The following is a 12212-nucleotide window of genomic DNA, read 5'->3' as shown; positions in this document are numbered from 1 at the left end:
AAACGACCCAAGGGTCTTGGCTGGGGATGGGGTAAGAAGGACCCTGCTCACATTCCTGCCTTGGGGGTACTGTGGCTGCTTCACTGGACGTCCTTTCTGCATCATGATTACCTTTACGTTCCACATGTTCCAGAAGGAGAGCAATCACACCAGCATTATAATCTATTATACTTTCTGTAATTTGAGTCAGTGACTCTAGTCAGTTAATATTGATTTTAGCATGCATCCAGAATTTTTGCACTAAAAATAGAAAGACTGTATCAGGAAGTTCAGATTCTGTCCCAGACTGTCACAAATACTGAGAAACATAAGTTCATCCCAGGAGATAGGCACACAATACAAGAGATGACAGCCTTACCAGTACATAACCCACACAAGAAGATAACTTATAAATCCAAAGGGTAGTTGTTATTAATGAATAGTAATACTCTATCCTGGTATGACTTATACTTCCCTCCTTGGTCTTAATGTGGTGTAGCAAGGGGTCTAGTAGAAAAAGCACTTCACTAGGAATGAGGAGACGAGATTTTTGCACCTGATACTGTCACCGCCACTAACTAGTTTCGGCAACTTGTGTAGTAACTTATTTTTAGGGGGCTTAAATTTCCTCAATATTAGTTTAGGCTTATGCAGAGTAAATATATGTAAACATACATAAGCACATCGCTCTCTTTATGGGATAGAACCAGTGGCATAATATTAAATCAGGGAATGACCACTTGCTCATTGAGAAACAGTAAAAGCAACAGGAAAAAATCAAGTGTGAAGCTTAGCGTTATATTCAATTATGACTCTAAAGTGAGTCAGAAACAAATATAAATAATATAAAAATATTAACGAGGTATTTTACAGGTCCGAGGTCCTTTTTTTATACCAAGTCTTGGAAACTAGTTGTGTGTTCTACATTTAAAGCACATCTCAATTTGGACTAGCCACGTTTTAAGTGCTCAACAACCACATGGGGCTAGTGGCCACTGAAAGGGACAGAATACGTCTAAACTCACAGTTTCTTTCTGGGTGAGCCTTTGTGGGCAAGTACCAGCAGTCCATGTGTGTCAGTTTTTAAGACAATTCTTTAATTAGATAGCTGTTAAATTACCTTAAAAATCTTAGTCCAAGTAAATGAGATTTATTGAGTTGCTTTTGTAAAAAAAAAAAAAAAAAAACCATAAATTTTAAAGATAAAGAAATTTTATCAATACCCGAATTAAGTTTTGTATAATTTACATACTAAGTTTTAAATTTATGTAAAATTATCAATGTTATGTTCATAACAGATACTGCTCTTTTGAATTAAATAAGAATAGGAATTAAAACTTTAAAAATGAACGCAACTACAAATCAAGTTTCAGCAGTTCTAACATCTTCACTGAGTCACAGCTAGGAAGGCAGAATAGAAGTCAAGTCAGTTCAGACTTGGTTGAGATCTCTGTGCCACAGCATTACTCCTGTTTCCATTCTGTTTTATGGGACTGTACAGGAGAGATTTAATAATAATCCAAGCTGAAGCACAATGTGTTTCAATGAGTGCTTGACAGTTTCAAGTATAGATGTGCTTTCTAACCATCACCACACCCCATCCTGCCAAAGCACTCGTTATCCTCTACCTCCAGACATGGTCCTGGTGTAGATGGGAAGGTCTCTGGCTGCTCGCCTAAGAACTTCCTGGTGGGCTTCTCCTCTTGGCTCTCTCTCTAGCAATTCTTTTTCTGCATAAGAGAGATGGAACTGTGGAAGAAAGTTAAATTTTAATCAGTGTTCTCAAAGAAATGATAACATATTTATCTACTATACCCAAAAAGAGGTATTTATAAAATATTAACAGTATATAGCATATAAATTCAGAGAGGTAATAGATTTAAAATCTGGGCAAGTCTGTTAATCTCATGGATCACTAGTTTATAAATCTAAAAAAAGGGAAGAATAATAATAATACCTACTTCCTCAGATGTTTGTGAAACTCAAGAGAAATAAGGTATGTAAAAGTGCTTTGTAAACTGTAGAGTTCTATCCAAATATTAGTTACATTAATAGATGAAATGGCAAAATAAACAAATTTGGTTCAATGGATGCATTTTTCAATTGGTTATAATTAAAAACAAAAATAGAAACAAATACATCAAGCATGTATTCTCATCTAAGTGAGTTTTAACTTAGGGATAATCATTACATGAATTCTCTAGCCCTCAGAAGAACTAGTCATTGATTTTGCTTCTTATACTGCCAATTGGACCCAACCAATTTAAAAAAATACTTATTTGAGAAAAATGAAAATTTGTTTGGGCTCCAACTTGATAATCACAAAAATACGGTTTTAAAAGTCTATTTGAACTCCTATAAATGTACTCCAGGAGACACGTACAAGGGTATTCACAGCACCATTGTTTAAAATGTAAAAAACTAACCACAACCCAAATGTCCATCAAAAGGGGAATAGATAAACTGCAGTATGATCTATCCAAATAATGGAATCCTATACAGCACTTAACATTTAATGAACTACAGCTGTGTACAACCAAGACTCTCAACCTATTGATGAACAGATATATAAAATAAACTACTATATATTATTATGGTTAGGGATATGTATATATGATAAAATTATTTAAAAACAAGGAAATTAATACAAAACTCAGGATAGCTGTTACTTCTTGAGAAATGCAGGGAAATACAACATAGAAGTACACAGAAGATACTTCAAATATAAATAATGCTTCTATTTGGTTGGGTGACTGTTCAGGTGTTTTCATTTTATTATTCTTTAAACTGTGCCTTATATATGGTTTTTGAATGTAAGACATATTTTACAATTTTTTAAAAGTTTTTAAAAAGTGATTTAAATATGTCAATGAAGGAAAGAAAAACAATTTGATGAAAATGAGGTCATGATATTTGAACCTAAATCATTATCTTCAGAGAAATTAAAAATCTTTGTTTAGAGGTTGATAATTCTACTGAGGTTATTTTAAAATTAGAAACAAATCTTCAGGGCTTCCCTGATGGCGTAGTGGTTAAGAATCCGCCTGCCAATGCAGGGGACACAGGTTTGAGCCCTGGTCCAGGAAGATCCCACCTGCCGCAGAGCAACTAAGCCCATGAGCCACAAGTACTGAGCCTGTGCTCTAGAGCCCGTGACCCACAACTACTGAGTCCATGTGCCACAACTACTGAAGCCCGCGTGCCTAGAGCCCGTGCTCCATAACAAGAGAAGCCACCACAATGAGAAGCCCGCGCACAGCAACGAAGAGTAGCCCCCGCTCACCACAACTAGAGAAAGCCCGCGCGCAGCAACGAGGACCCTACACAGCCAAAAATAAAAACAAATAAATTAAAAAAAAAAAAAGAAACAAATCTTCAGCTTCCAAATGTAAATGGGAGGTACCATAATATTCACAAATGCATGATTTTTAATGTAGTTGTAAAATTTCAGACTCATTAAGAAAATAAAAATAAGTTTTCTCTAAGTAGAAATTTACATAATGTGAATGATTCTAAATTAGTATATCAAATTTACTTACATTAAATTAGTAGGTATGTTACAGTTAGGCCCCTTAAGAGTTTGTGAAAGATATTTGAAAAAAAGTATTCTCCACATTAAATATTCCTCCTGCAAGACGCTCACAGCATTTGCTTACTATTAATTAATTTCATAGTGTTTCAAATTACACTTTAACCAATCCTTTTTCAAATGAATACGAATAACAAATAAATGAAGGCCACATTTATAAAGCCTTGGTGTATTCGTTCTATCAGATACTCTTCACTCGCCTGCTACCTTAAATCTCAGTTTATAAAACAAAATATATTTACACAATTTTCCGGATTGAATGACTATATAAATGACAGCAGTGAGTGGCAGTGAGCAGTGTTGAGTCTCAAACTCAGAATAAAAGGACCTTGCAGCCTGATCCTAGAGGCTGCGGCAGGAGTAGCAGCAGATTAAATACCTTAGAGTCAAAGAAAAGTTTGGGAACCACATTTCCAACAGGTGGAAAACTATCTCCCAATTGGATCGTGGATTCCTAGAATCTATACCATTGTTTTCAGAGTTACTCTGAAAAAGCAGTTCACTGGGAAGCAGAGGCAATGAGAAAGCCGTCACCGTTCAGGTCTCACTAACAGAATTAAAGACCTAACAAAGAAAAATTCAAATTGCTTATTGACCCATCACATGCAATCATACTGGTTTATCAGAGGATCTGCCAGATTTTCTTTCTTACTTAAAAATACTAGGTTGGGCACCATGCACCTGTTGATGACACTACTTTAAAATTTGAAACATGCTACTATTCATTGTTTTTTTTTTAAAAAAAAACACTGACAAACAGGTAAGTGTACTGATGGTCTTTATAGAACTGTTTATCTTGTTTGGAAATATTTGAGTGGTAGAAAATGTATAACATCAAATGATGCTGTAATTCTGTAGTAGTCGAGAAAAGGCAGGGTTGATCTAGAGAAAGTGTCTATGAACTTTGTACGTGTTGATTCCTCTGCCTAGAACATTATTCCTTACACTTTCTGGATGGCTCCTTCTCATTTTGCAGGTTTCAGCTTAAATGTCATCTTCTCAAAGAACTTCCATGATTCCCTTACTAGGGTAGGGACCCTGATCATTCTGTCCCTTCCCCCTGCCATACTCTCCATCAGGTCCATGTGTGATTTCTTTGTGCTACACACCATAATTTGAAATTATTTTGTTGGTTCATTTGTCCTTTGTCTGTCTCTTCCACAAGCATGTAACCCCACAAGGGGATCAAGCTTAGCACAGAGTAAGCCCTCTGCTAGAACTGTGGAATGGACAAAGGAGAAAGTAACAGGAAGCCTAAGTCAGAGCACTGAAGATCAAAGCAAAAGTTATTTTGTATCCTAGTCTCTAACTTTCCATTGTCAGAACCATCAGTCCCATAATTCAGGCAGATATATCTCCCTTGCCCATTTCTAAAAGTAATTTAAAACCTAGCATTGAAAGTTAGTTTCGTAAAAGACTTAATACTCTAAAGGAATAAAACCATCGACATTTTATTACATTTTCTACAGAGTTCTGGATCCTTTTAACTTTAGAGGTAAGTTCTAGTGAGTGATGGAAATGGAAGAGTCCTTAGTATGTTTAATACTTTTATAAATAAATAAACATCACACACTGCAACCATCAGGTCCTAAAAACCAAATACATGTTGGTGGAATTGTTATTTATGTAAGATGGATGTCAAAATATCTAGTTCTATCTTGGAATGCATCAAATATGCAGTCCCCTCCCCCTCAGAACACTTTTATGTACAAACGCACATCACAGATCTGAGGAAAGATGTAGAGATCTGAAGGAATGAGAGATCTCCTGGGGTGAAAAAGATAATATATCTGACCTCCAATCTTCCAGACTGCAGCAGTCCTTTGGTCAGTAATGCAAGCTGTTTTGTTTTTGTTTCAATTTTGTTTCAATTTTGACTTACAGAAAAATTGAGAAAATGGTACAAGGTTCCCATATATCCTCTCATCAACTTGCTGATATTCCTAACATCATATATTAACATGGTACATTTAGGACAATTAATGTATCAATATGGATAAATTGTTATTAACCAAAGTCCACAGTTTATTCAGATTTCCTTAGTTTTCATTGAAGATCTTTTTTTCTGTTCCAGGGTCCCATCTAGGAGACCACAGTACATTTATTTTTCATGTTTCCTTACTCTTGGCTGAGACAATTTTTCAGATTTTCCTTGTTTTTGTTGAGTTTGACAATTCTGAGTAGTACTGATCAGGTATTTTGTAAGATACTGCTCTACTGGAACTTTTCTGATGTCTATCTCATGATTAGACTGGGGTTATGGGTTTTGGGGAGGAAGACCACAAAGGCAAAGTGCCCTTCGCACCACGTCATATCAAGGGAACATACTATCAATGTGACTTAGCACTGTTGATGTTGGCTTTAATCACCTGGTTGAGGGAGTGTTTTTCAGGTTTCTCCGCTGTAAGGTGACTCATTACTTCCCTGTCTTCACCCTGTACTCTTTGGAAGGAAGTCACCACATGCAGCCCACATTTAAGGAGTGGAGCTTTATTCCCCTCCTTGAGGGCAGAGTATGTACATAAATTATTCAGAATTCTTCTGTAAAAGAGATTTCTCTTTTCTCCCCATTTATTTATTCATTCAATCATTTCTTTGTATCGGTAGACTCAAAGATATTTATCATACTCTGAGTTATACTTTATACTTTATTTAGTTATGCTTTATTTATACTCTGAGTTATAAATGAACACTATTTTATTTATTTTCCTGCTGAAATTGTTCCGGCTTTGGTCACCAGGACATTTTCAACTGGATCCTATGTCCCTTTGATATACCACCGTCAATACATTTTATTTTATTTTTTGGAGTACCTTTTACTTTTTGGCATAAGACGCTCCAGGCTCATTTTCAAAATATCCTGCCCTAGTTCTAGAATCAGCCATTTCTCCAAGGAGCCCTTCTTCCTTTCCTTAGAGAATGATACTTGAAACCAACAGCTGGGATCAAACACAGTTTTCAGATTAAAGGAGAGTATAATTTTAAAAGGGTGCACAAATTAAGAAAAAACCCAGAATCCGATAATAAACAGAAAACTCAAAGAACTGTATTTCCTTTTTTGCTAGTTGTTTCTGACTTAGGACAAAAATTAAAATATAACCTCACTAGTATCTAAAATGTCCAAATTAAAATGGAGAATTTTGCCTATTAAATTCACAACAGTTTTCTTAAGAACAGCATGCAGTGCCAAGGTTCTGATAAAAACTGGTGGCTTTGGAAATTGCTGTAATTATTCTGGGAAACAATTTGGAAAGTGACTTAAGTTTCCTTCGTCTAGTAATTCAACTTCTGAGAACTTACATTAAGAAAAATAACCCAAAATATGGGTAAAGCTCTATGAACAAACACTTTAACAACGCTGTTTATAATATGAAAAGTTGGGGTCGGACTAAAAATCAGTGTTTCAGTGAGAATATCATGTTGTTATTAAAAATGACAATAAAACAAGGAAGAGCTCTTACATGAAAAAAATTGGAATATGTGTGCTCTGAGTACCACTAGGAAAAATAACCAGAAAGAAATTCAGAATGTAAACTGGCTGAATTAGTGTGGTGGGATTTTTGTTTTTTCTTTTTCTTTCTGCCTACTCTTCGTTTTCAAAATATAATTTCGTATGGTCATATTACTTTAATATCGGGAGAAAATGTTATGAATTGAAAAATTATATTCTCTGAACGGTGATAAGAAAATATTTACATTATTTTCTTATATTATCTCTTCTACTTTTTTAGTCCCAGTTGAAGTCCAAGACCCTCATTTTACAAGTGAGGGGGTCTCTGGCTGCAAATCAGTTAGAAGATTAAACCCAAGATCTTGCATTTTATTAATGGAATAACCCAAGATTCTTAACCAGCAAGCAAGGGCTCTTTCTTTCATGACAACGGTCTCCAGACTTTTTTTTTTTTTGCGGTACGCAGGCCTCTCACCGTTGTGGCCTCTCCCGCTGCGGAGCACAGGCTCCGGACGCGCAGGCTCAGCGGCCATGGCTCACGGGCCCAGCCGCTCCACGGCATGTGGGATCCTCCCGGACCGGGGCACGAACCCGTGTCCCTTGCATCGGCAGGCGGACCCCCAACCACTGCGCCACCAGGGAAGCCCTGTCCAAACTCTTTCGATAATGTACCGCTACCAGTAAAAAATAATTTGAGACTGCACTGCCAATATATGCATATTTACTTATTTACAGATGTGCTATTAGCTAATATAGTATGTATCTTATATAAGAAACTTTAAAAAAGGAGAAACATAAAAGAACAGCATATAAATAGAAGTTTGGCTATTTCTTCCCTCCATGCGCCAACTGATGTCCTGGCACACGTCCCCTCCACAGCCCCCCACGTAGGGTCCACTCTTCATGCTAGAGCGTGGTGCAGTGACAAGAGTGCAGCCTCCATGGTCAAAAGGACTTTGCTTTGAACGGTATTAGCTCTGCCACATACTAGCGCTTGAAGCCTTAGGATAATTAGTTCATGTTCAAGCCTGCTGCTCCATCTGCAAAATGGTAATAAATAACACCCATCTCCTACAGTAATATGAATCAAATAAGGTATATGTCTTCTGTACAAAAGTCATCCAACAAGGCCTGGTACAAAACTGTAAATTCACTGTTGTGAAACTCCACTACTCCCTCAATTCTGCGTTTTTTATCATTTCATTTTTCCTCTCTCTCTAACTGCTATTTCAAACCTTCTCTGCTCTTCCAAACCTCAGCCAACCTACTTCCCCCATTATTCTTAGTTGTTGATCTCACATATAATTTTAGGGAGAAATCAGAAGTCACTTCAACTTTCCGCCAAAGCTATAAACACAAACCTGCCTCTATACACATAACTTCTCAACTTTCAGTCATTTAACAAATATTTATTGCGTACCTTTTAGGGGTCAGACACTGCTCAGACACCAGGTACTGGTGATGGATTAGTGAGTAAAACAGATAAAGTTCATGCTGTTGTAGAGCTTATATTCTAGGGATGGTATAAAAAATGACCATGGGATGAATTACAGAATGATATGCCATGGGGAGAAATACAGCAAGGTAAGGTTTAGAAGGATACAGGGATAGGGTTTTGCTAATTTGGAGGAAGTGGTCATGGAATGCCTGAAAGGTACTCTTGAGCAGAGACACAGAGATAGCAAGAAAATGAAGGACCTGGCCATGCAGTTATCTGTGAGAAGAGTGTTCCAGATCAAGGGGTAATAGCAGCTCTCAAGGCCCCTGAAGGAGACACATGCTTAGTGTGTTGACAGAACAGCAAGGAAACCAATGTGACTAAAACAGCATTACAGAGGGTCAGAGAAGTGGTGTGAGGCCAGGCCATGTGCAGCCTTTTAGGTTACAGTAGAGAATTAGGTGTTTACTCTCAGTGAGCTCAGATATGACAGCAAAGTTCTGAGCAGAGGAATAATATGAACTGTCTTGTGTTTTGTTTTTATCTATTTATTATTTTTTTTGTGCGATACGCAGGCCTCTCACTGTTGTGGCCTCTCCAGCTGCGGAGCACAGGCTCCGGACGCGCAGGCTCAGCGGCCATGGCTCACGGGCCCAGCCGCTCCGCGGCATGTGGGATCCTCCTGGACCGGGGCACGAACCCGTGTCCCCTGCATCGGTAGGCGGATTCTCAACCACTGCGCCACCAGGGAAGCCCTGTCTTGTGTTTTGAAAGGATCACTCTGGTACTGTGCTGAAAATATACGGAAGAGGGCAAACACAAAAGCAAGGAAACGTGCTGAGAGGGTGCTGTACATATACCAGCAGGGATGCTGGTGGCTTGGACTACGGTGGGAGCATGGAGGGGCACGAGCTAACACTTGCGTGCTCTGAGGGTATGGCCTACAGAATTGGGTGATTGATTGAGTGTGGCGTCTGAAAGAAAAAGAGTAGCGAAGGGTGACTCCAAGATTTTGATCTGAACAAGTGGAAGGATGGAATTGCCATTATTGAGATGGGAAAAATGTAGGAATAGAAGGATTTGGGGAGCAAGTAAAAAATCAGAAGTTTATTTGCAGGTACTTGGAATTTGAATTTGCAATTCCTATTAGATGCCAAATAGGAAGCAGGAAAGGAGTCTGGAGTTTAGGAGAGAGGATCAGGCTAATGAGTAATTTGAAAGCGATGAGATAGTATATAAAGTCATAATGTAGATAAATAAGAGAAGAGGTCCAGAGATTGAACTCTAAGATAATCCAATGCTTTAGAAGTTCAGGAGATAATGAGGAACCAGCAGAGGAGACCTAGAAGGAGCTGCCACTATAAATAAAAATAAAATTATTTTGATGAGAAAAGAGATAAGCATATTCTAGAAAGAAAACTATGGCATGGTGTACACAGGAAACCATGTACATAAGAACTACTAGAGTACAAAGTGAGGAGTCAGAAATTTGGACAAGGGTCATCGTTGCCAAACTAGGGAGACTGGCCTTCACCCTGTGGGATGGGCAGAGTCACTGAATAGACACAAGCAGCAGAGTGAAGGATGGATTTTTGCAGAATTCTCCGAAGGGAATGCAGGCAAGACTGTCAAGGGTGACACCACAGGGAAGACTGCAATGTCTCAGATGACAGAGATGACCAAGACTCTGAATTACGGCAGGGATGGAAAATAAAGAGAAAGGGGCTTGAACTGAAAAAGAAAAGTTAGGAAGTGCAAACCTTTCCAGGATTTGGACGCTGGGGGAGGTGCAAGGATGCCAAGCTTCTGGCTCGAATGACAACGTGGTTGGCAGTGGCATTAACCCGTAGAAGAAACAGATGAGTCACGGTTTGGGGAAGGAGAGGGTGGTGGCTTCAGTCTCAGATGTGTTGTGTTTGCGGTGTCAGTGCAGTGATCGAGGAGCTATGTTTGGCAGGGAGATATATAAATTTGAAATTCGTGGGAGAGGTCAGGCTAGAAACAGATCTGGGACATGTCAACACAGAGGTCACAGGCAAACCACCAGAGTGGATGAGATGACCTATGATAAAAGTCAGCATTTTCCTTCAAACCTACAACTAAGGCCAGGATGAGGGTAAGAAAGATGATGGGAAAGAAGAGAACATGGTAGGAGGGAGGAAAAAGAGGTAGGGAAAAAAGTAAGTAGAGAGAAGAAGAAAAAAAGGCTATATATCTAATGCATTCTAGGCCAAGCACGCCATTAATACTGTGCAAATATCTGTGGTTTTGTTTTTAATATCCTTTCCCAGTTCATACAGCATATTTATTGGCCTTTTTGACCACAGCTGCATTTCAAACAGATTACTTCAGGAAATAATTCTAAGTGATGCCTAGACTTCTTCTTTTTTTTTTAACGTTAGCCTACTAAAACTACATTATTATTACTGGAGCAGAGTTTATTTCTATTCAATACCATGTACTAGACTAAGTGCCAAGGGTCCAAAAATGAGTAAAACACAGTCCTCTGCTTCAAGGACATTTAACCAGGATCAACCCAGAAACGGGCTTCCCTGGTGGCGCAGTGGTTGAGAGTCTGCCTGCCGATGCAGGGGACACGGGTTCGTGCCCCGGTCCGGGAGGATCCCACATGCCGCGAAGCTGCTGGGCCTGTGAGCCATGGCCGCTGAGCCTGCGCATCCGGAGCCTGTGCTCCGCAACGGGAGAGGCCACAACAGTGAGAAGCCCGCGTACTGCAAAAAAACAAACAAACAAAAAAAAACACCAGGAAACAAAAAGTTCGCCAGAATGATCTTTTCAAAATGCATATTTGAACATATAACTCTATTTAAAACCTTCTGTAGCTGAAACTGCTAGTTGTCCTCCAATATCTACTCCTTCTAACGTGGTTAACATGGCCATTGAGAATAAAGACTAAATTTCCAGTCTTCTGTGCAATTAAATGTGGCCATAAAACTAAGTTCTAAATGTAAGTGGAAATGGCATCAGCAACTTCCAGAAAGTCCTTAAAGAGAAGGACATTTACTTCTACTCTTCTTTTCTACTTTCTCTGGCCTGCTGTCTGGAATGTAGACATGATGGCTGGAGATGAAGCAGCCATTTTAGGCCAAGAGGTAATGTTGGGAACGGAGGCTATACATGTCAGAGCAACAGGATAGGAGCCTGGGTACCTGACAGCTATAGACTAGCTACACTTTGAAAGTAGAGAAGACTAGGCTTCCCTGGTGACGCAGTGGTTAAGAATCCACCTGCCAATGCAGGGGACACGGGTTCAAGCCCTGGTCCGGGAAGATCCCACATGCCGCGGAGCAACTAAGCCCGTGTGCCACAACTACTGAGCCCATGTGCCACAACTACTGAAGCCCGCGCACCTAGCGCCTGTGCTCTGCAACAAGAGAAGCCACCACAATGAGACGCCCATGCACAGCCCCCACTCGCCGCAACTAGAGAAAGACCGCACGCAGCAACGAAGACCCAATGCAGCCAAAAATAAAGTAATTAATTAATTTTAAAAAAAAGTAGAGAAGATTAGTTAAGTCGTTGATTTGTTGTTATTGTTTCTGGTGGCTGACAGCCAACTAATGCACCATTAGTATGACAATTATAATAGAAATATGTCTACCTTCAGCTCTATCTTTTTATCTATCTATCCATCCATCCATCCATCCTTCTGCCTCACTCTAAAGTAGAAATGGAACGTATAACATATTTAATATTGTAAATATAATACTCATCCAGTGCAAAAATAATATTTA

At 39.0% G+C, this 12212-nt stretch overlaps 1 protein-coding gene across 3 annotated transcripts in view; it reads right to left on the bottom strand.

Moving 5' to 3' along the window:
• The window catches only part of ZDHHC2 (zinc finger DHHC-type palmitoyltransferase 2), a 76383-nt gene that overhangs the window by 34459 nt on the left and 29712 nt on the right, over nt 1-12212 (bottom strand). For all 3 annotated transcript variants that reach the window (XM_060001126.1, XM_060001127.1, XM_060001128.1), the window contains exon 4: nt 1608-1728. In XM_060001126.1, the coding sequence (XP_059857109.1) occupies nt 1608-1728 (121 nt within the window). The remainder of the gene's footprint in view (nt 1-1607; nt 1729-12212) is intronic.

This window comes from Delphinus delphis, chromosome 21 (assembly GCF_949987515.2).
Source record: "Delphinus delphis chromosome 21, mDelDel1.2, whole genome shotgun sequence".
In the NCBI taxonomy this organism is placed as follows: domain Eukaryota; kingdom Metazoa; phylum Chordata; class Mammalia; order Artiodactyla; family Delphinidae; genus Delphinus; species Delphinus delphis.
The sequence above is the reverse complement of the archived record's forward strand: the minus strand, read 5'-3'. Positions and strand labels throughout refer to the sequence as shown.